At 38.7% G+C, this 25,441-nt stretch overlaps 1 protein-coding gene across 4 annotated transcripts in view; it reads left to right on the forward strand.

Moving 5' to 3' along the window:
* Nucleotides 1–25,441, forward strand: part of MDFIC (MyoD family inhibitor domain containing) — a 75,423-nt gene that overhangs the window by 31,836 nt on the left and 18,146 nt on the right. For 3 of the 4 annotated variants that reach the window (XM_073328136.2, XM_073328139.2, XM_073328137.1), the window contains exon 4: nucleotides 14,191–14,466. In XM_073328136.2, the coding sequence (XP_073184237.1) occupies nucleotides 14,191–14,466 (276 nt within the window). Of the gene's footprint in view, nucleotides 1–14,190; nucleotides 14,467–24,366; nucleotides 24,411–25,441 lie in introns of those variants that run through there. The other variant, XM_073328138.2, reaches the window with a different exon arrangement.

The following is a 25,441-nucleotide window of genomic DNA, read 5'->3' on the forward strand; positions in this document are numbered from 1 at the left end:
CTGAATGCTTTTTATAATGTTATAATAAGACTACTGTAGTCTGTTAGTATGTTAAAGATAAAAAACAGTATTCTGCTGCCACTCAGTTCATTCCATAAGATAAGGACTTGTGAGTGCCACTGGTCTCAGCTGTATTGAAATTGTGTGAGCATAATGATTTCATAGAGATTTATATCTTGTTCCATGAACTGCAAGGAGGATCAGAATTTTAACTTGCTGAAAAAAAATGTTGTATGGGTAATTTCATCCCATTATGGCAGTCTGCCCTACCGCCTCAGTGAGTGTTCTATTACTCATCTTGACCTGTGAATTTGTATTTTTGTTTCTCCCCAGTTTTTGTGCCTTGCTGCCCCTGCTCGTCACTGATGTGACATCTTAACCGGTACTGTATCCTTGCCGCCAGTTATTTGATTCAAATACCAGTGCTGTTTCCCAGATTGTTTGGCACTGTTTTCGAGCATCTTGTGCTTTACTTCCTCTCAGGAAACTGAGTGCGTCACTTTTACAGGAAGTTCAGTCTTCACAGGGCTTGATCAGTCATCCCACCTTCTACAGTCTTGTATAGGGCAGTTTACAACTGATAGTAAAACAGTTTTTGTCTAATAGGTTACAGTTAGTTTTTTGTGTATCATTTCCATGCAATGAATCTTATGTATGAAAGGATTACCAGGATGAATGAGCACTGTAATAGTGCAATGAAAAAAGAATTCTTTCTAGATCGTTATATTTTCTCTGGTAGAGTAGAGTAAAATCAGAAGTAAGAAAACCTACTTTCAGATGTGCTGAATATCAGATTGATCAAATCAAAGTTGTATCTGCAGTTAAATGTCCAGTAAATGAATACTCATAGACATGGCAGATAATTTATTTTTCATGTATGTTTTTCAGTGCTGAAAAACAACATTTGTAAGCATTTGAAACGTATCAAGAAACAGGAGTTTATCTACATGCATTTTTTGCACTCATTTAATTGTATCAGTTTTGAAACAGCTGTATAAGTCAGTACAAAAATTGTGTGGACACCAGCTCCAAGATTCTGTCTTTTTTTTTCTTCTTCCCCCACACACTTGTGCTTTTAGAACATAAAGTAAATATGCTGGGCGAGATTCTGTACTGCAACTCCAGAACATACCACACAAATAGCTGCAGCCCAAGGGCAGCAGGGACAGCCACCGTTTTACCATTCTGATGCTGAGCTGGTGCAGCCTTGACATAACCTAGCCAAGGGAGTTGCTCTGCATTATGACATCCCTACCTGAACTTGCTGTGCATAGTTCCAAAACCCAAAGCTGTCCTGGAGTCCCCATAGTGCTGTTTGCTATGGAGATCCCCTCTTATGCCTGTTCTGGCTCCAGGCATATCTGCTGCAATGGAGCTTGAGGGCGCCAATCCAGGTCCCTTATATAGTACCTGCGCTGGGGAATGTCCCTGGTGAAGGAACTGTAGTAGTGTACAGGGGCTGTCGTGGAGGAGAATTCCTCCCAATATGTCAGCATAATAAGTGCAAGTACATGCTGCTTCTCTACCTCCCCATCCCTTGATTCTTCACCTTAGGAAATCCTCTTCTTGGGAGTCTCAAGGACATCTCCCCCTTCCACTGTTCTCCTCCTTCTCCTCCCTCCCGTTACCCACCCTCATGTCTCTCAAAATTGCATCTAGTCCTCTAGAAGAGGAAGACTGGATGTTAAAGCACCATGAATTGCACCTTGTATCCCCCTCTCCTCCTTTCCCTATCTCTGCCCCAGGTCTCCATTTTATGTCTCCCCACTTGAACACAGTGTGGCTGACTTCCAGCCTGATGATCTGGAGTCAAACTCTGGCCCTGCATAAGAGGGAAGCGTTGTGGTGGTATTAGATCACCATGCTGTTCCAAGTAACCCCTGTTTATTATCTGTGTTTCTTGCAGTGTTAAGCTGACTGCTGACTTATCTTTCTTATTTCCATTGCATTTAAAAATTCTAGGAAATCATATAGCTATTTCCATATAGCTTTTTACATCTTTCAGACTTTTGTTTTGCTTTGAGGGGCTTCTTACAATTGTTATGCTTCTTTTTACCCCAGAAAATCCCAGTGGTTCTGTCTGCTTTCTCTTCTGATACTGTCTTCTCCTGGATTGTCAGGTGGCTGCCACTATTTTCTCCCATTATTTTGCCTTCTCCACAACTCAGGTATCTTGTTTGAATAATGAAAAATATGAAGTCTCTCTTTCTGCTGCTTGTGGTTCCTGACCGCTCTGCTTTCCTCTAGTTTCATTTTCATTTCTACTGTGCTTTAGCTGCATCTTTCTCTGTCCTCTGATACATAAGAGACAAAAAGAAAAGCAGGGAGAAAATCGGTGCAGCAAAGGTGTCAGAAACACAGATCAGAGGATCTACTTCCCTTCCCTCCCTCCCCTTTTTTTTTAAATTTGCACTGATGTTCTGTTTCCATTTCCCCTTCTCTTGGAGGATATTTCCTTTTCTCTGCCTTTACTCTTTCTATTTTTACACTACTTAGCTCTTTCTGAATCTTATTGTTAGGTCTGAGATATGGGCTCCAGTGGTGCAATGGGTTAGCGTACATTACTTATAGAGCAGTGTTGCATGGAGTGATGCTGAGGTTGTGAGTTCAAGCCTCATCTGGAGCACCAGTTTTGGGGGGTGGGATAGCTCAGTGGTTTGAGCATTGGCCTGCGAAACCCAGGGTTGAGAGTTCAATCCTTGAAGGAGACATTTAGGAATCTGGGGCAAAAATTGGGGATTGGTCCTGCTTTGAGCAGGGCGTTGGACTAGATGATCTCCTGAGGTCCCTTCCAACCCTGATATTCTATGATTAAGTGTTGGCTAATATATAGCATTATAGATCTGAGAAAAACTAAAATTGGAAACAATGGGCCAAATTCACCCCCAAAGGGTAACTCTGTTGAAGTCCACTACTGACATGAGAAACAACTTTAGGGGACTAAGTCTAGTATGCGTAGCAATGGTAGAAATCAAGAGAGATACAAATTTTAAAGAAGCTCCTGAATTTTTGCTTTGTTGGCAGTTTTTTGAAAGCGTGCATGCACGTGTGTATTTGTGAAGCCCCAGTCGTATGAAAGTTAAATATACAAGTCACATTGTGAATAAGCCTGATGATCGTTTCTGGAGGGGGTGAATGGCAGAAGTGGGGAGAATATTGACAACTCTGTGGAATGGGATTAGGCTGCCTTTACTATCTCCGCAGTCTGTCCTTGCAGAGGACGGAAATGGCAATTTTCCAAATAATTTTTCAACTGTGGTGTTTTTTCATAGAATCATAGACTTTAAGGTCAGAAGGAACCATTATGATCATCTAGTCCAGAGGTGGGCAAACTACGGCCCGCAGGCCACATCCGGCCCACAGGACCCTCCTGCCTGGCCCCTGAGCTCCCCGCTGGGGAGGCTGTCTCCCTTCCCCTCCCCTGCTGTCCCTCCTCCCCCACATCCACACCGCTACATGGACAGCGGGCCCTCCATACAGTTTCACACCCCAATGTGGCCCTTGGGCCAAAAACTTTTCCCACCCCTGGTCTAGTCTGACCTCCTGCACAACGCAGGCCACAGAATCTCACCCACCCACTCCTGTAACTCACCAGCCAGACACCCAGGAAAGAATTCTCTGAAGTAACTCAGATCCCATCCCATCACAGGCCATTGGGCATATCTACCGCTAAAAGTCGAAGATCAATTAATTGTCAAAATTAGGCTATCCCATCATATCATCCCCTCCATAAACTTATCAAGCTTAGTCTTGAAGCCAGATATGTGTTTTGCTCCCACTGCTTCCTTTGGAAGGCTGGCCCAGAACTTCACTCCTCTGATGGTTAGAAACCTTTGTCTAATGTCAAGTCTAAACTTCTTGATGTTTGGTTGTTTGTGTGTAGGGTGGCTTTCACACAGGGTCTAGCTGATGGAATTACTGATGAGAATGAGAAACTCCGGGCTCTCTTTGGGTGGGGTGATTAGTCCTGTTTTGTACATCCTGAAGTGCAGCTTAGTAGTGACAACCAGCAGCCAATATCCTGTCTTTGGTGTCCTCTGTTAAACACTGTTTTGAGAGCTTCCAGGTAGAATAGCCGGGAGCATCAACATTGTTCTAACTACGTGGTTTAATATGTCTAAGTCTCATTGGACACCTGTGTGTGTTTATGTCGTGGTATGACCATGTGTTGTAATATGTACTAATTACATGAGTGCTGTAATTGTCATTCCAATTGTGCAGTTTACTTTTTGGCGCCTAGTGGTACACTTGCCTTCTTTATAAAAGTATAAATCTAGAAGCATAGCTCTGTTTTTCAGTGAAACAGTTGATCATATTGGTTTGTTAGGATCTTATATTAAGCGTAAATTCTAGAATTTTCCTGTATATTTTTTGGGGTAAGTCTTTTTTCATTTATTACAAATAAATTCTCGATATTTGACTTAGAGCAGTGGTTCTCAACCAGGGGTCCAGGGTCCCCTGAGGGGGGCTATGAGCAGGTTGCAGGGAGTCCGCCAAGCAAGGGCAGCATTAGACTCACTGGGGCCCAGGGCAGAAAGCCAAAGCCCCACCGCATGGGGCTGAAGCCCAGGTCCCTGAGCCTTGCCACCCGGGGCTGAAGCCGAAGCCTGAGCAAGTTAGCTTCAAGGGGGGGCCCTGTGGCATGGAGCCCCAGGCCGTTGCCCTGCTTGCTACCTCCTAATGCCAGGCCTGGGTTTTATATGCAGAAAACCAGTTGTTGTGGCACAGGTGGGCCATGGAGTTTTTATAGCCTGTTGTGGGGGCCTCAGAAAGAAAAAGGTTGAGAACCCCTAACTTAGAGAATTTTCAGTAGTGCAGAAACTCACAGAAAAGCTTAATTTCTGTGACCTCTGATTGGTGCATTATTTTGGTCTATCATACATGTATCCTCAAGCCCAGGGATGGGTAAACTTTTTGGCCTGAGGGCCACATCGGGGTATGGAAATTGTATGGCGGGCCATGAATGCTAACAAAATTGGGGGTGGGGGTACAGGAGGGGGTGAGGGCTCCGGCTGGGGGTGCGGGCTCTGGGGTGAGGCCAGAAATGAGGAGTTCAGGGTGCAGGAGGGGGCTCCAGGTTGGGGTGCCGGGGAGTGAGGGGTCTGGGGTTGGGCTGGGGATGAGGGGCTGGGCTGGGCTTGGGCTCTGGGGTTGGGCTGGGGGTTTGGGGTGCAGGAGGGGGCTCCAGGCTGGGACCGAGGGGTTTGGAGGGCAGGAGGGGGATTAGAGCTGGGGCAGGAGGTTCGGGTACAGGAGAGGGGTGTGAGAGCTCTGGCTGGGGATGCAGGCTCTGGGGTGGGGCCGGGGATGAGGGACTTGAGGTACAAGAGGTGGCCCTGCGCTGGGATCGAGGGGTTTGGAGGGCGGGAGGGGGATCAGAGCAAATTTCAGAAGTGAGTACATTTCTACTTTGACTGTTCTGGCTTTGTCTGGTTTTCCTGACAAACTATTGTATTGTGGCTCAGAGAGGGAAAGCCAGTTTCTTTCTGTAAGTAACTTGAGACCTGGCCATTTAGGGCCTTGTAGCAACCTTTTTTTTTTTTTTTAAGGGTGGGGGAGGGTTGGGGGTTGCTATAAATGGATTGACAATTGCTGCTGTGTGTAAACCAGAGATGCATTATGTCTTCAAAGGTCCTCCCTGCTCTGGAGGTTGCTAGCTACTTTGTGCTCTGTTGAGAGCATCCAAGTTGCCTTTAATCCCAGGTAGCAGCATAGTGGTTTAGCCTAAACATCACACAAATGTGGATGAGGGTGGCATAATTAGCATTTGAGAAGGAACGAGAAACCGCTTGGCCAGTTGAAGGTAATGAAAGGGTAGGAAAATATCCTAATGTTAGAATATTAAGACATCGACAATTAAAAAAAATATTAAACTGAATAATTCAGCAAAAGTTCATAACTTGCTATTTTTAATTAAAAAATTGAATAGGCATTTCTTAGATGGCGACTCCTTCAACATTTGAAACTCCACTTGAAGAAAGAGGATTCATAAATGGAATAGTTAACATTATTTCAGTGGGAATGCTGGTCAACTGTATGAACTTGTAGTTCTCAACCTTTTCCATCAATGTTATGGATATATCAAAGAATCTTTTGAACAAGTTCCTGCTGCCCTTCAAAGGAGGTGCAGGATCCTGCAGTACTTCCAGAGGAAGTACTATAGGCATGCATACACATATTTGAGAACCTTTGGCATCTGAAGAACTGGTTGCAAGTGATGGAGGAAATTAAGTTCTGCGAAAGGTTGGAGATGGGATGGGAACCAGGGTGGACTGATTTAAATCAAAGTGAGTTAAATAACTGATTTTAATCATGATTTAAATCAGCAACCAGGAAACCTGGATTTAAATTGTCATTTTAGTCTTGTTTTACATTTGCACTTTTTAGTTATAGCTCTTAAGAAAGATAATGATTGGTATAACTTGGTATTAGTTTTTGCTAACCAGGAGGATACCCTGTATCTATACACATTTATTTAAACAATTAGATATCTTAACACACATTTAGTCAGATTCTTAATTTTTATGTTATATTAGAAAATGGTGACTAGCACATTTCTTATTTACTAGATATTTTTGTTTTTTACTCATAATTTGGGTCAGACTGCATTTGGATGGAAATTAGAATTTAATTAAAATGCACAAAACAGTATTTTAAATTTTGTTTTTATTAGCTAAATTAAACTCCCTTAAATGTGCTAGATATATAAGGAAAAAAATCAAGTTTTTATTAAAACATGTTTAGTATATACAACTGATTTATTAAACAAAGGAAGCATTATCTGTAGTTAGTGAATCGAATGGTCACCATGTCCATTAAGACTTTAGAACTAGTAGATCTCATCCTCACACCTAGTTTTTATTCATAGATGAGAAGAGGAAAAAAAGCTTTTCCTGCCCCCCCCCCCCAACTCTTTTGGTTTCTCAACTTTGAATGAGCTAGTCATTGAACTGAACTAGCTGAATGAACTGAACTGCAGTTAATGTTCTCCCTGCACCTACAAAAGAGAATACTTCTGTCAAAAGCTGGTTTAGCACTTCAACAGACTCTGATTCCAGGTGGTTAGCCAGTGACTTCCACCAGTTCAGTGATTTGACTTTCTTTAAAATTTCAACAGCGAGTACTTGTATTGCTTGATACTGTTTTTTATATTGAATGTAAATTATTTTAATAGATGATAATAAGCTTAGGTCTTAACATAGGTTATCAATTTCAGATTTAATTGTAAGTGGGTTTATTTTTAAAAAGAAAAATGTATTTTAATGTAAATAGAATTTGATTTTTAAACTATTTTTTTAAAAACCTTTTATTCAGCCTGATGGGAACAGGTTTGTGACACCTTTTCACCTCTCAAACGTGCACACAATTGCCAAAGGCTTGTCTTCCTCTCCCTAGGTTGAAAACTGATGTTATAAAATTTATTTTTCCACTCCTATTATGTTTGGTGTTCTGTGGATGTGTTTTCTGACACATTCTAACAAACTGTTCTCAGTTTGGGTCTTGTAAAACTTCTACCAGCAATTTCACCAAAGTATTTTCTTTACAAAGAAATCCTGTTTCATAGTAATACATTGTATTCATTTTGAAGATGCTTCTTGTAAAACATGAAGATGTTTCTAAAAAAAAATGGTTGATGCTGTTAGTTGGTACTTTGTTTTCCTTCTAAAGTCAGCATGGTATAAAAAATTCAGTGTGAAAAATTGATTTTAAAAGATAGATTGTACCTTGATGGTATCTTGTTATTTAGTTAATGTATGCTTTCTTTGATACAGAAGGTGCAGTATATGCTATTTATTTCCTAGAAAATATTCAAAAATAATTGCTGACAAAAGCCACTTCACAGGTTGACTCAAAGGGTACATCTTGTAATCTGAATGTTAATATTCTAGATAGCTATGCAGAGCTACCTATTGATGTAGTTTGAAGATTCATGTAGAGTCTAGTCAGGATTTTAGTTTGGAAGGGAGGGGGGAAGAAGGAGGGGAAACTACTGAGGTCTTTGAGTCCTACAAGCTTTAATAAAATGATATGCTTATGGAAGGCATGAACACACTCAATTTGTAATTTTTAAAATATAAGCTTTTGTGCAACAGTCATTTTGAAATGTTGCCTTTTACATCAGGATTTTCTTAGAAGCAATTGTACAGTCATCTTAGTTTTCCATTAAATAGAGACCAATACAGTTCTGGGATTTTTTTTTTTTTAAATAACCCATGGTTAGTTGTAATGTGTTTTTTGTTTTTGTTTTTGTTTTTTCAAGACAAGGTTTGTGTCATGAAGATGAGCAGGCTAGAAACTAGAGGTCTGACTTTTCACTGCTTTGCTGTTTGTTGCATACTTTCAGCTTGTGCAGAGCAGATGTAAACAGTTACCATACAAAGCGGTGGAGAGCCAGTCCTTTGATGTTAGTAGACCAAAGCAGGACCTTCCTATCTCCTAATAGATGATCACTCCACTTGCTGTATTTAAAGTCGTTGGGAGAAAAACAAGTGACAAGTACACTTTTAAATTGCAATAGTCCTTCATATTTTCTCAGTACCCTCCAGAAGACATCATTTTTTCTTTATTAAAAAATAAATTGGAGAAATCATATCTCTTAGCGTCTCCGTTACATTTTTTTTATATTATTTCAAAAATGTTGCTCCAAATGAGTATTGTGATGCCATGTCCTGAACCACCACACAGTGTTGGATCTTCTTTCCGGATAATAATCCAATGATTCAGGTAATAAACTGGAGGACACTTTTCCTTAGATGGGCTGCTTGGTAAACTCCACATTGTGTCGCCAGCCTTGGAGTTGTTTTGAAATGTAATCAGCTGTCTCAGGTTTTCTTCCTCCTGATGTTGTCGTCATTTGACTCCCTTCAGCTCTGACAAATTTTGTGTATTCTACATATATATTAAGTTTTTGTGTAAAATCCCAAATGTCTTTACACAGATCTTCTTATGCTAAAAAGGGAATTTCCCCATGTTTGCATATATTTTCCCTTTAGATGAATAAAGGTTTAGTCACAGATACAATAAATGTGTATTGTAGTTTTCTAAATCTTTTTCCAAATCATTACAAAAGTCATATTCTTTTATGTGTATGGGGTATGTGTTTATATGTATATTCAAGTAAGCCTTTTTTTTTTTTTTGACCTAGACATCTGGCTTGCATTCAGAATCTGAATGAGAATGCACATAATCACTTCAAAATTATCAAAAGCATAGTAAATGTATTGTAGTTTTCTAAATACTTTGTTACCATTTACTCAGCTTACAATTGCTTTATTATATAAAGTTGGTTAAATAACAGCAGTTTCTGTATTAAGGCCCACTTTGTAAAGAGACTCATGACAGGGCAGCAGTGAAACACGCTAATAGATTATATGTTATAGCAATATATTGCCTTTTTATTGCTTTTCCACAGGCAGCAGATTCATGTATAGTTATTGCTAGCTACATTATCTGCTAGTTTTCTATCAAGAGATTCACTCTATTGAATCATTAATCCAATATTTATCATTCTTATTGAAAATTCACTAGTGTTAGCACTGTATAAAATATTGCTCTAAATTTACCGGTTTTGCTACACACTGAAAACATTTTAACCTAAAAAGCATAGTATTTCTTAGGACATTTGAAACTATTCATTGTGGATATTCATTGTGCAAGGAAAGGTGGGGTTTTTTTTTTGTTTTTGTTTTAAATGTCTTTAACATATAGTAGGTGACCAGTGCCATTCTGGTTTTAAGATACTGAATGTTCATACACCTGCTATTTGAAATTTTGATGTGTATTGCATTAGTTACTGAATATCAAGAATAAAATTTTTGCTCATACATAGAGTGTAAAATGAGGTCTTTTGTAGCAGCACGCGACCTGTTTAGAATGATATAACAGACGCTGAATGTTCACATATCAAACAAAATGCCATCTTTCTGTAGAAAAGAGGTGTCAAAAAGTTTCTTTGTACCTTTAACGCATGTGATTATGTAGTACAAAATGCAGAGTTTGTAAAATTTCTTGAATATACAGGCAAAAAATGAATAATTCAAAACAACTCATAAGTTCTACATTCTATTGTATCTTTTATAACGCAGGCAGAAGATAGCATTGTGTTCCCAGTAGAGCTGAATTTGCACAAGTTACACCTCTGAAAATGCCAGATGGTCTATGGTCTACTTTTGAAAGCTGTCACATATGTAAAGATTTGAAAAAAGAAAGACAGCTGAATGAGAGCAGTGGATCATTAAAGGGAGAGTGAGGGTCCCTGGGTATCACTGTATTTTAAGAAGCATTGTGTCATTTCCCATATTACTTTTCCCATATTCCCATATTATTTCCCATATTATTTTTTAAAAGGTTGTTTATATCTTAAAAAAAAAAAGGTAAAAATATTTCTGTTTTAAACCAAACGATTGTGGCTTAATCTTAAAACTGTCAACTGCTTTTGTTCTTTATGCTAGAATGCAGTCCTATGGTTCCTAATTGGTTTCAAGTGTATTTTAACCATAAGATTCAAGTCTCCCTGGTGAAAAATTATCAATAAAGTTAAAATAAATTTAAATTGAGATAACTAATACATTTGGGGGTTTTATTCAGATTTGGCCTACATATCATATGTGAATACTGTAAAGCCAGTCAGCTAAAAAATTGTATGTTAATGCTAAAAGGCTGAAGTAAGAGTACTTTGGGAACAGAATTATTAAAAAAAAATCCCTAGTAAAAATAAAATAAAACAAATAACTGAGTATAGCTTAATTACCTCAAGACTTCCCATTCATGCACAAATTGACAGAAACAGACATAATTTTGAAGATTGGATAATTTGTCAAGTTATTGTATTGTAATAAAGCTCCAAACATGCACAAACAATTGTAAGCCACCACCACCAATTTAGCTGGCTTGGAAAAGGTCATAACTGTCAATTTTAATAATTTTGTGTCTAGACACACAGAATTCTTTCTACCTTCTCTTGTTTTCATCTGTTGAGGAAGGTTACCCACTCCCTCAGTAACTTCAGGCTATTGGTGTGCTGCTGTAACACTTGGTACCATTGCATCTTAAGCAAAATACTTACTGGCAGAAATTTGAGTGGGCAAAGCAAGTTTTGTTTCCACGGAGAACTGGAAAGGATCACTTCAATTTTCGTAATTATATACATTAGAAATGGAAAAGAACTATTGGGACATAATGGTTAGAGCAACTAGAAATTGAGATGTAAGAATTCTATTTCTTACTTTGCAAATAGTTTGCTGTGGGACCATGAGCAAACCATTTAACTTATGTGCCTCCATTTTCAAAATGGAGCCAATGTCATTGGATAGTGGTTTGAGACCACTGGATGAACTTAGCCGTATGTGTGTACAGTTTTACTATTATGTAGGTGAAATTTATATAGATTGTTCCCTAAAGTATATTTGTAATTCCCTGTCTAATCCTCTTTTAGATGGGTTCTTTCCAAGTTTTCCTTTCCCCAAAAAATGTTTCTAGACCTTTTATGGTTATGAAGACACGTTTCCAATGTTAACAAAATGTATAACAATACTCTCCGGAGTCTGTAGAGAAGACAGCCTAAGTGCTTGTAGTGTTGTTCCTAGATTTGCCAAGCTTCAAAACACGAGTCAATTTCAGTATTTCTATTCCAAATCTGCAGGCAACAGTGAAATGGTCAGGAATCAGGCGCGTTTCAAGTTGCTGCACTTGGCAAAGCTATTAGAGGAGGCAGGGGAAGAAGTAACCAATAAACAAAGGCAGGGTGATTAATAGAATAATAGAGCCTTCTTTGCCTCCACTCCCACCTCCTCTCTGTTGCCACACCAACCAGGAGGAAGGCAACATGTAGAGTAATGAAGGCCTGCCAACTCCACCATCAGGCAGATTCTGGACGGGGGGGGGGGAAGAGAAGCACGCTCTCTCTTATCTGAAGAAGGGCTCTGTGTAAGCTCAAAAGCTTGTCTCTCTCACCAGCAGAAGTTGGTCCAGTAAAAGATACTACCTCACCCATCTTGTCTTTCTAATATCCTGGGGCCAACATGGCTACAACACTGCATACCTTTTCTCTTACAGCAGTGTGGATGATTCAGCTTCAAATATATCAGATACACTAAGTGAAGGCTGATACAAAATGGAGATTCCAAGCTGGGGACAAAACTTTGTTATCCCTCTCCTGAGTAAGAAGAGGACAGGGGGCTCATCTTCTCACCTGGCAGTGTTCCTGGAGCTCCACTGAGTGTGTGTGAACCTTTCACCCTCTGCATTTTTGGTCTGCTCAGTCTTAGTAGGGTTAGACCTCCAGGTAGTATTTTTAGTGTCCAGTAATTTTTTTAAGTCATGATCTAAAGGACAAGAAAGGGGAGGTAGTTAAGTAATAGGAACAATTCATTGTATTTCTATCATTGAAGCTTTGATCTTGAGTCAGCATAGTGAAGAAGGCATGTATCTGAGATAGGCAGAACATTCTGAAAAATGGGAAATGAAATTGTAAAGAGAGGAGAGAAAATAAACAACTCCCCCTCTTTTTTTTCTGTTTTTTTTTTAAATCACCCCAGCAATGTTCGTTTAGCTATAGTATGTTCATTTGGGATTACTATAGAGGAGAACATCTGGTTCAGGGGCACATTAAAATTATTCCCTGATTTCAATCTGTATGTTTTAGTATAATCTGTTTGCAACTAGATGAAATGTTCATAAAAATCTGATAAACTGCTTTCATATTATAAATCTGTTGTTGTGATTTATTAAATGCAAAATGGCTGATTTGGTGCCTGAGTGAGATTTAATCTGGAAAAGACTGAGTCAGTGTCAGTAGTTTAGGGGAAGCAGCTAAAAAACCTATACTGGATAAAAGGAATCTGTCCACTCTTTATTACTCAAGATTGAAATTTAGGAGTATTTTTAGATTCTGCAGTGCTCATGTATGTGCATTCGTGGCCTCGAGCTGGTGCTTTGTATGGGCTCAAACCTCATTATGTCACTATAATGTGACTTCATCCATTTTAAAACTCCATAGGTATTGATTTTTTTTTTTTAAGGTAAAGTGACTAGTCCAGACTGGGGACTACTATTTCTATTTAAAAACACAAACTTTTTTTTACATTAAGAGCATAAAAAGCATATTTAAAAGCCCTAATTACTCTTTTCCTTACATATAAACTTAAAAATTCTTGGAATAGATATTGTCCAAAAATATTTCCTACTGCTTTGAGATATTGTATGTCAAGTTTCAGACCAGAGAGAATCTTTAATCAGAGATAAGGACACCCTAGTAATAGGCATTTATAACAGAAGTATTTGTATAATCTTAGCCAGAGCATTGTGAACTCATGTTAGTATGTCCTGGACACAGTTTAGACAACTGTTCTTTTGACTGTTTAAATTTGTAGCTGTTAGCATTTGAATTGATTCATTAGAAACATTTTTAAATTGTGACTTTGAATTGGGAGGATTTGATTTTTGCATGGGTTGTTGGTTGCCATACAAATCAGTTGGCATATTGCTTTTGAAAATGCTGCTCCTGTCAGTTGAACTGACTGCCCTGCTCTCCAAAGCCTGTGTCTTAGTCCTTCCCAAGAAACATTGGCCTTCATGGGTTCCAGCTCAGAATTTTGCTGGCTGTCTGGCCTCCCTTTACTTGTCATCTGGGATGACAGCCAGCCTAGGTGCACTGCCTTCCTCCTATTTCACTTCTGTACTGTCATGCTTGTATACTCTTCTTCATTCCGCTGCTCTCCTTTCTTTCCTGTTCTGTCTATTTGCCCAATTATCTTCCCATATCCTTTTTACTGTTACAACATTCTAACTCCTTTTCTCTCCATTCCTGTATCTTCCTTCCTTTTCTGCAGCTTCCTGTTCTCCCTCTCTCTTCCCATTTCTTTCCATCTGCACACGTTTTCTCTGCTTTCTTCTCTGTTCTTCCTGCTGTCTCCCTCTAACTCATGCTGAATTGTAAACTGTTCAGGGTAAGGACCATGTCTTATTCTTGACTTTGTAAGTGTCATATATTTATGGCATTATATGAATGTTTAAATTGCACTAATCTCCATAATTTTTAGTCTAGAGATTCTTCTCATTAATTTCTACTCTTCCACTTTTTCTCTCTGGTCACTGAATAAAGGCAATAAATAGTTATGTTCCCTGTCAGGTCTCAGTCTGTTCAGATACCAGTTGACAATTGTATTAACTATTTCTCTTTTTCATTTTAAGCACAACCTCAACGTTTGCCTCAGCCAAATATTTCAGCATTGGAAAAGAGCGAGGAAGAAACTGGCAAGATACAGAATGGTCATGCAGGTCTGAGTAATGGAAATGGAATTCACAACGGGGTCAAACATGTAGCTACAGATAATAGAAAATGTTCAGTTCCTGTTTCACAAAAAATGCACAGAAAAATTCAGTCCAGCTTGTCCGTCAACAGTGATAGCAGCAAGAAGAGTAAAATAAGCTCTGCATATTCTCAAAAACCAGGTTCTTCTCCTGAAGGTAAGATGAAATTCTTATTATAAAAACAAACAAACACAAAAACCCACACCAAACCAAACACAGACTAACCAAAACCCGTTTTCTCTCATAATTACACAATCAACTAAAAATAATTGAAGAGCATGGCTCATGCTCCAGAAGGAAATAGAAATCATTATGATAAAACACAAGTTACTTCCCCAAAGGAAAATATTAAGTATTGGAGGGAAATTGAAGCAATAGGTGATTTCCTGCTTTCAAACATTTCTCTACCATAGTTGGATAATATTTTCAGACTGAATAGTTGCAATTCTAAATTGGCAACATCCTCACAAATACACCACAAACAGTGTACAAGCATTGGTTTGGGAGATTGGTACAGTGTTAATTCCTGTAATGGCAGATTCTCCCAGGGCAAGATTTGTTGTTGAAAATTTGCTGTTAGCAGATTTCCTGAGTTCCTGTGTGGTCTGAAAATCAGAAGTTAAAAATGGACCAGTGATTTTGTTTTATTAATTATTATTATTATTATTATGCATCATACTATATTTAGTCTGTAAATAGTTTGCATGGAACAATTGCTTCTTACGCTCTCTTCCCTATGCCCAGCTTAAATGAATAAAAGTAAAATTTTTCCTTATGTTTAGCTGTGTTTTTTTCACTCCCCACAATTACACTAATGGTCCCAGAGTTCCTGAGCCCATTTTCAATCCATTGTCTTTCCATTAGTACTAATATACTCAGAAAGCTTTGCTTCTGCCTGTTACAGTAGGAGCTACGCTAGAAGCTCTCTTACTTTTATTGATGGTGAAGCAGGCTTTCATGCACTGTTGTGGGGAGGAAGGTGGAACTGGCTTAAGCAGTCTGGGAACACAGGTGAAAACACAGAATCATAGGGGACAGGGACTGGGAGGTAATTTTGTTCAGAGACATGGGGGAGACTCTCAATCTGGATGGGAGGAGAGGAGGCATAAGGAGGATTAAGGAGAAGGGGATCAGAAGATAAGTACATATCAGGCCTGAACCAAAGACTATTACAGCAGTGGAATGATTCCCATTGACTTCAGTGGCCTTTCCTTTTGAGTGGAAATGTGTAATTACTGTAGGGGTAGAGTCACTCATACTGGTACTGTGGGGCTCATTCTGGTTCCTGTGGATTTATTTTCATATGATATTTTCAACTACCTGCTATTATTCTCTGGTTACCCTCTCATTTTTTTTCAAATTTACTTCCAAATGCACCATCTTTTGCTTTGCTAGACCCCTCTATTGCTTTATTTCATTTTAAAGCCACATCACCTCCCTACCCAATATTTTCCTCATACTCACTTATTTTTCATATTGTCTTTTTATGTGGCTCATGTGGGCTGAACACATGGCTATTCATGTGGCTCATGTGGACTGAACATTGCTGAGTTTAGAAAATCCAGACTCTTAAAAGGATATTTTAGTATTCCTAAAAACTGGTGCTCCTGTTGGTGGGTCGGGGAAAGTGTACAGTGGGAATTTGTAAGACTGTAACTGCTACTTAAGAAGTCACTTTATTGGCAAAAAATTAATCATGACTGGTGTTCAGGGGAAACCTGACTGCTAAGAGAGGCAGGTATAGCTATAAATTCCAATTCAAGATTTAATATCAATCGTGAGACTAAAAGCCACAGTCATATTGGCATGATAACCAGCACCCTTATTGACAACCTCAGCAAAGATTGAATGAGGTTAGATACTAAATTATTCTCTTATCTCTGGCAGTGGTAACCCTGAGTCAAGGTTGAGGCACATTCACAGTGCACTGTGAGGAAGTTTGCTCTGCTTCTGCCTGTGCTCTGTAATTCCATAATTACTTCTATTTGAAAGTCAACACATTGATACAAGTGAAGAATCTGACTCACCACTTATAAACATAGAGGATGTCAATTTTTTGTTGTTCAATTTTACGTCTCTAGGTTGCTTTTCAGAGATGCTAAACTCCTGAGACTCCACTGACCTAATTAAGATGGTGAATGCACTTATCCCCTCTGAAAACCAGGTTCAGCATGTCTCAAATTAGGCACTCAAATTAGTGGATATTTATCATGCAAAAAATAAAAAGAACAATTGGATGCAAGTCAGTGTGCAGCAAGTCAGTGGCATAGTTAAGAACATAACTGGGAAATCCTTTCTCTCAATTCTGTCTTCAACAGCTAATTGTAAACATTCAAAATAAAATTGGCAGAAGTATTACTTTTTTTTTAATTGAACACTAAACAACAGCAATTCAGGCCCTGAAATCTCTTATGAACCATTGTCTTGTAACAAGAGTCCTATATGCAGGCACAACTTCTCAGTAACTTAATTCTCTTTTCAAAATCAATTACAAAGCAAAATAATCCCTTTTAGATATGTGTTTAAATTGAGTCTGATTTTCCCTTCACTCATTATGCTCCCATTTCTTTGGCCCAAATGAAAAATCAGGAGGTTCCCTGTGGATTTGCTACTTTGTAGTTCGACATAGACCCTCCATACGTTGTAAACACATGGAACATGGAAAGTTTCAATAGTGACACATACTATGCTGTGTATGCTTAGAAATGACACTTTATAGTCAGGACTGGATTGTGCAGTTTGCACAAAGGCCTGTGTAGGGGTGGCACTGAGCAACACTGCCGCTGGGGCAGCACCAGGAACATCCTGCCTCAGCTATGCACAGTCTGTCCTGGGGAAATCAGGAGTCAAGTAAGCCCTATCGGCCTTTTTTTTCCCCCCTAAACGCCCCAAGTCCACTGAACAGATCAAATTGAAGGGTCCTCCTGCTTACCCCTTGCTTCCTCTATTGTTTACTCCCCAGGGGAAGCAAGGGGCAAGCAGGAGGACCCTTCTGTATGATCCGTTCATACAGTGGGTGTTCTTTAAATAAAATAAAATAAAAAGGCAGATAGGGCTTATTTTACTTCTCTTATTTATAGGGATCTCCCGAGTTACTTCGGGCTTAAACAAATGATCTAAGCCCTACCTGACAGGGTTTAAAGTATAAAGTAATTGTTTATATGTGAAAACATGCATCTAAATGAGACCTAAAAATTGCTACGGAACTGTTAGCAGGTCCTTACTGTTTTCATTGTTTGAGTGATTCTGATTGATACAATTGTGGCTTCACTTTGTGTCATCATTTATAAATTGAGGTAATTTCTTACTTGTGTCCTGTAAATTAAAAATACAGTACACTCCCTGTATAGTCACAAATAGTACACTGTCACATATAATCTCTAGATACAGAATTATCCAACAGCTAAAATTAGACATGTTTAATTTGGTGCTTAATGCTATGGTTTTTGGAGGTGAGAAAATTTGTCTTGGCTCTGAATAGTATGATCTAAGACAGCTGCTGAAATTGTTGCTCAGGTTCAACTGTTTTCAGTTTGAGTGCAGCATAGCTTTATTGTGTCGTAATTAAACTGTATGGAGGTATCAGGTGATGAATACACATCTGTGGAAAATGTTATTTTTCTCTTCAGTAACTTGGTTTATTTTGCATTGTGGTCCTATGGCAGGCACTTCTGCATCTGTGTCAAAAAATAGGATAAACCTGCTGGCAACTTTTTCAGCACTTGAGTAGTTTATTCTGCTGGAAGTGGAGGTGCAGTTGTGGAGACTGTTGGTGATGTTTGTATAAGTCCTTATCATGCAGGAAATATTCGTCTTGCTCTCTCATCACTCCTTTTGTTGATTAAACCCCCAAGTGGACACACTGGTACTGGTCATTTGACCTAAATGAAATAATGCACAGGGACTAAATCACCACTCCAGAAAAGAACATTTATTTAGAACAGTTCTCCGCTTTATTTGCTCATGATCCCCTTCGTTGTGTGTGAAGGCAGAGCTGGGAGTGGTGGCCAGACGCCCAGCTCTGAAAGCAGCACTGCCACCAGCAGCAGTGGAGAAGCACGTCTGCACTACGGCTGGCAGTGGCATGGCCTTCAGAGCTGGGTGTCCAACCAACAGCCGCTGCTTTCCAGTGGTCCAGCTCTGAAGGCAGTTAGGAGAATGTTACCCTTTTGTAACTTCTTATAGAAGGCTAATTTGCTTATTATTAATCAAATGCATATGCAATCTTCTTTAACTATATTCAAAGTAACAAATATAGTTAGCTGGACAAATATATAGGTTCACACGCCTCAGTGCTGTAACTAACATTATACATTTATCCACCCAGCAATGATGTGCACAAATTTTGGGCATAGTTTCTAAAACCTTTTTCATATTGTGAACCTTATCTTCCCTAACAAAGAGATTGACAATCACATCACAATGATAGCAGTTGTTTACACAGAAAAGTAATGTTATCAGATTGTGTTTCAAGAGCTCACATTATGAGCTTCCTTTTGTTGCGCAAGGTTATATGCCTGTTTATTTCAGGTAGCTTTTTAATTTTCCCGAAGAAGAGAAATGACTTTTGTCAGCTTTTAAAATGCTTAAACTATCCTGTGTCTTCTCGTGTTTCACATTTTTATATTTTTTCCTAAAATAGGGAGAACTGTACTGTTTGTGGCCTGTTTGTGTATTTAAAATTTTAGTTCACTATTTTGCTTAGGAATATTGAATATTTTCAAGGTGATGTGCACAGCAGCTGGAGAGGGGGTTGATCACATAGATAACAGTTTTTTTAATCTGTTACCTCTTGTACACTGCTTTGTAAATGTAAACCATATCTCTATTTAATTTAATTATTATCATCATCATCATTATTTTACTTTTGTTCAGCTGGCTTCTCTTCAGCTTGTCTCTTGTTTGTCTCAGACTGCTGTGCTGCTTTGGTTGTGGCCTGTCTCTTCTGACAGTGCTCTGTGTTCATCCTTGGCTTTCTCCAGGTCTGCTCCTCCGATCTGCATGAGACCTGTAACACCTGCTGAGACTTCTGTTCATCTCTCTGTATGGGCCTTGAGCAAACCCCTGCTGAGGACCTCAACTGCCACTTTGATTGCGGTTTTGCCCTTTTTGATTCTTGCTGTGAGACAGCAGAGTGCTTGGGAGATCTGTTTTGAGTTGTCTGAACTGTGTGAATATAGTTAGCTAAAAAGCTGACCAAGGTCTGCATTCTGTAAGTGAGCTTATTTACCATTACAGACATGAAAACCTTTTATTGTATATGACCTGCCTGCCTGGTATGAAAGCTTATTGAGTCAGTTTGTGACAGGTTAGTGTCAAGTATTGTAAAAGAAGCAAAGATCAGCCTGCATGTGTGTTTTTGCTATACGTGTTGCAATTTAACTTTGGCTGATCTTGTGCAGTTTAGATGGTCATGTAATGGATCTCTTAAAATCTGTTTGTTAAACAGATCTACCCAGTTTAAATAAAAGAAGTGGGTGGAGATAGCAGAAGGGAAGCTAACCTTGTTTCAAAAAATGCTTGTTTCAGTCTTGCATATTAAACTGGGATACTGAGGAATTGTTAATGTGTGTAAGGAAGATAAAAAATGTTATGCTAATACTGCTAGTTATAATAATTATTGTGACCCTTAAAAACAAAGTGACATTAAAATATATAACTAAAAACGAGGAATGATTTGGCAAACTTTGGTTATGGAAAGTTAAGTTTAGGCAGCAAGGCTTTACCCTAACTTAGATCCTTGCTGTTTGTTGTAGTTAAAGTGGCTTTTTTTAAATTTTTTTTTGAGGAGTTATCATCCACTTGCAGCAATGTGCTGCATGTGTGCAACCTCTAAGATACTGAACATGTTCTTAAAAGAAATAGTGATAAAGAAAGGGACTGTTAGTTTTCAGAAAGTATATTTCAAACAGAGAAAGTTGTTTTTAAACCAAAGTTTGCTGTTAAATACAATTTTTGCGGGACCCTGGGAAAGTTTTGTTCATTTTTGGGTCTTTTGCTCCCTAAATTGTGAGCGGTGAATCTCTCATTTGGCAAAAATAAATAATAGTAAGAAGTTAAGACTGCTAGGTCCAAACCTAGGTTGGATCTTCCCAAATCTACCGAAAGTAACTTTGTGCATATGCACTGTTTGAGCTGCAGAACCTTGACTAGCTTGTGGTATTTATTGCCCATTTGTTCTGACACTGACAAGGAGTTTTTAGAACCCTGTCCAAGAAATCTTAAAATACAGAACTGAGAAAAAAAGTTAGTAGTGTGCTAATAGTTAACAGAAGCTCAGTGGAATGACCTGGGTAACTTCAGGTTGGTTAGCTTAATGTTGATCCCAGGCAAAATCATGGAAGGGTTGATTTGGGATGCAATTAGTAAAGAATTAAAGAATGGTATAATAATTAATGCCAATTGACATGGCTTTAGGGAAAATAGGTCTGGTTGAACTTGATATTGTGTTTTGATAAGATTACAAGTTTGGTTCATAAAAGGAACTATGTCATTCTTAGTCTTCCGTTAGACTTTGTACTACACAATTTTCTGATTACGAAAACAGCACTATTCAAAATCAATGTAGCACATACTAAATGGATTAACTAACTGATATGTCTCAAAAAGTAACTGAGCAATTGTTGTTCAATGGCAGTGTTTGTTGTGGCATCCCACTGAATGGCCCAATGTTCTTCAATATTATTTTCAACGATCTGGAGGAAAACACAAAATCATTGCTAGTTTGCAGGAGACAGTTACATTGATGAAGTAGTAAATAATGGTAAGGACAGGTACGCTTCCATAGAGCAATTTGGATCACTTGGTGAGCTGGGCTGATTTGAGTAATGTACGTTTTAATACAGCCAGAAGCAAGTTCATACATCTAGGAACAATGAATGTAGGTCACGCTTACAGGATAGGGGATGGTATCTTGGCAAATAGTGATTTTGGAAAGGGCTTAAGGGTTGTACTGCATAAACAAGAGAAATGAGCCCCCAGTCCAGTGCAGAGGCAAAGAGAGTAAATGCAATCCTAGGATGTATGATCAGGTATTGAGTAAGTGGAAGGAGGTGGTGTTACTTCTATATATTGCATTAATGAGACCATTACTGAAATACTTTGTCCAGTTCTGGTGTCCACACTTTAAAAAGGATGTTGAGAAATTAGAAATTGTTTTAGATTTGTGGGGAGGAGAGTGAAAGAGAAAAGGTCTATGTAACAGGGCTCTCTCTCTGCCCCTGTCTTCCTCTGTGCACCCAGACCACCTGGAGAGACTCTGCTAGTAAACAACATGTGATTTAATTGGTGCTACAGTGATCAGAGTGCTGCATAGTTGCTGTTGCCCAGCACTCTGACACAGTCTGTTATAAAGAGCAAGTTCTACACCTGATCAAAAATAGAGGAAACCTGATTACCAAAAGTGCTGCACCATTAACTTTAAGGCAAATATATCTTGGTTTATGGTGAAGGGGCACTGCTATGTGGGATGGCAAACTGGGAGATGAAGAACTAAAGAATGCTGTTGTGACTGTGTGGGCCCCAGTTTCTCCAGCCTACACTATGTTAGGAAATGTCCAATTTTTAAAAATGGATGAATGTTTTTTCTGCACAAAGAGAGATTTTTTTGAAGTTAGCATGTCACTGAGGTGAATAGTGGCTTTAGTTCAAACCTTTGGCTGTTGTGGTTTATCAGGAGACAGTTTTAGGCCCAGCAACCCTACTTTGTATTACAGTATAAAGAGGAAGACTGTATTGCAACAGAAAAGAATAGGTGTTTAAAAAGTTGCAAAAAGATACACTCCACCCCCAGGTTGCTGGCTTTATTCTTTTTCCATGATTTTTGCTCATCTTTGGGAATGTAAAATGAAACTCATGTTCCAGATAGTTGGCTTAATGTGTTCCACTTCTGACTCATCTGTAGCACCTGCTGTGTTTTTTTATGTAAGTGGAAATAAACTCCATTGGAAACAATCTTTCATACAAGCACTATCATCAAAAATATTTGTGCTTATCCAAGATCTTCTAGTTAAGTAATCTGTAGGACTTGGTTTTGGAGCCTGGGAAAAAGTGTTTCAGAATCTTATGAAAGGAGTAGAAACATAACTGTCTACAAAGGAGTATTGAAAAACCTGAAATTATCTTTTTGACTGAATCCTGTGTAATATACCAGTGGTGTGTGTCCTGTTGCCTTTAAGTGACTGACTTACAAAGAATATAAGGGACCCTCTACCACCCACTAAGAGAGAGATCAACTAGGCCAAGTGACAGACACACTTATAGTTTTGGAGATGGAAGAACTAGGATACATCTGCCAGTACCACAGCCGGGCATGTGTGTGGTTTCTGCAGCACATTGATCTGTTGCATATGCTCGTAAACCCAAGATTAAATCTCAAATATTACTTTGGATGTGAGACTTGTCTCTTCCTTCTGCCTCCCCTTATGTGTCTTTTTCTTCCCCTACTTTATTTCTTCTCTTTCCGATCCTTCTCTTTTCTCCAGCAGTGACAGAAGCTGCACTTCAATCTTTGCTGGGGGTTTTTCTCCCTCCTTTTGCAAGTGTTTGTCTTCTTTTGTCTTCTACGAAACAGATCAAACTTTAACAACAGCTTGCTACAAACTATCCCTACAAACTTCTCTTTTCCCCAAAAGGACAGTTATCTTTAATGCAATCTACGAGTCTATCAAAGAAGAGGATTTTCCCTTCTAAAAATGCTCCCCAGCTAAGGGGAAAGGGAGCAAAGGAAGGTGATAAAATGAAAACCGTATTCAATGCTTTACATTTCAAATGCTTTAAACTGCTTTTCCTTTTTTTTTTTTTTTTTTAACTTTCATAAAAGGTTGAAAGGATTTCTAATAGTGTGCTTGCCATGGTACTAACCAGGCTGAGGTCTCTGTATACCAAATCCTGAACCTTGTTTAAAGTTAAGGAGTACTTGTGGCACCTTAGAGACTAACAAATTTATTTGAAAATAAAATAAATTTGTTAGTCTCTAAGGGGTGCCACAAGTACTCCTTTTCTTTTTTGCAGCTACAGACTAACTACTCTGAAACTTGTTTAAAGTTGTTTAACATTGGACAGTGACTTGGTTATGTTAATACCTTTGGCTCATATATTCCATCTAAATTGATACAACTAGAACTCTGCTCTTACTAGTGTGTTCTATTCAACATAACCTCCGGGTCAGTTGTACTTTTGGCTATGGTACCTCTGGTACCAACCAAAGTATAGAGATTTTGGAGAAACTACTGAGAGTCACCAAAAACCTGAGGTTAGGTGGATGTGGTGATAACAACTTGCTCATCACAACATATTCTATAATCTTCTAGTCCAACACAGCTGTTCAGAGTCCAGATTTAAAATCAATAGCATGGGCGGGGAAAAGTTTCATTAATGTTTCAACTTTGCCCTTGAAACATGGCCCAAAATTCTTGTTCATCATACAGTTGAGTCACTGGTCACTGAAAGGATAAAGAAAGTAACACAGATGTTATGCCTTTTTTTTCTTTTCATTCTCTGAAGTCTGTGTAGGCTAGTAAACCTCATAGGAAACTAAGGTTTCAGAGTAACAGCCGTGTTAGTTTGTATTCGCAAAAAGGCAAGGAGTATTTGTGGCACCTTAGAGACTAACCAGTTTATTTGAGCATAAGCTTTTGTGAGCTACAGCTTCATGCATCCAATGAAGTGGGCTGTAGCTCACGAAAGCTTATGCTCAAATAAATTGGTTAGTCTCTAAGGTGCCACAAATACTCCTTTTCTTTTTATAGGAAACTAAGTATCTTCTGAGTGGAGAATGTGTGAGTTTGCTACGTCAGGGCAGCTTAGATCAGAATAAACAGTATGTGCATAAGTTTCTGCTTCACTCCTGTGAAGAAGAGATGAAAGAAAAAACATCCATAGTGACACCCATAATAGAACCATCAGCCAAAATTAACAGTGCATCATTTCTTTGTGTAATTGAGCATGCATGGATAGCTTTGGCCTTTGATAATTAGCCAAGAGTGAAGTAGCTTTATGTAGACCAACACAATCGGTCTGCTTCAGTAAATATCTACATAATGGAAAGCTTTGCAGGTTCCACGGAATGTCTTTCTCTACACTGAGAACTGAAAAGTAGACTCTGGTGAGTTTTTTGCTTCTTGCTTTAAAAGCCAGTATATCAATGTGTGCTATATCCTGAGTGTGTCTGTTTGCCTCTATCTCTGATTTACACATCGCTGGAAAAGGAGGCAGTGATGAAGGTTAGTGTATGTGTTTCTGTATTTTGGCCTTTATCTCTCTGTGTAACAGTTGTGAAATGTCCTGCAGTCTACTCAAAATCATTACCTGTTTTCTTTCGTTGTTAACCTCTGTCTATCTGCCTGTTTTGAGGGTAGAGAATAATAAAAATAACAGTTCCTCAAATGTGGACATTCCATAGACTCATGTGACTGTTGTCTTCTACCTCTAGTTACTTTACATCAAAAATGAGAGAGGAAATTGTACCTGAACAAATCTATGGTCCCCAGCTAATTCCATGACATGGTCTCCATGACAGCAAGCTAATTAATCACAGTCCCTGTGGCTTTGGTCAAATTCACTTAGCTAATATTTCCCAACTTCATTTCACATATCTGCAGAGTTTTGGATGAAGGTCACTTATATAGGTATAGGATTTTTTTCCATATAAAGAAGCCACTTTAACAGACATAAGCAAAGTGGTTGTTTTTTTTTTTAAAAACTGCTAAAGCTTATCAGCATTTGCGTCTCGCAGTTCTCCTTACCACACAACGCTAAGGAATTTCTGAGAGAGTTGTTTTGTTTTTCTCGCTCTTTCTCTGGCTTTACTGCATCTTGAGGGTTTATTCTAGGCCACCTCTATTTATTATTTATATAAATTCATTTGTTGGCTTAAGTACTGCACCTAACCTAAGATATTTATGTATGCAGATGACAATGTTCTTACCTACTGCTCCTGATAATCCTCTTGTCAACGCTTTCCTGTGTCAACTGGCTCAATGAAATCACCTCATTCATTTATTTTTTTAAAACATGAGAACTGCAACTTTGCTGTTTCCTACCAGAAATTCTAATTCGCCTTTAATGTCAAAAATACACATTTATAATTTTAATTTCTCAGCTATTAAATGTATGTAAAAACCCATAAGTC

This window comes from Lepidochelys kempii, chromosome 1 (assembly GCF_965140285.1).
Source record: "Lepidochelys kempii isolate rLepKem1 chromosome 1, rLepKem1.hap1, whole genome shotgun sequence".
Classification (NCBI taxonomy): domain Eukaryota; kingdom Metazoa; phylum Chordata; order Testudines; family Cheloniidae; genus Lepidochelys; species Lepidochelys kempii.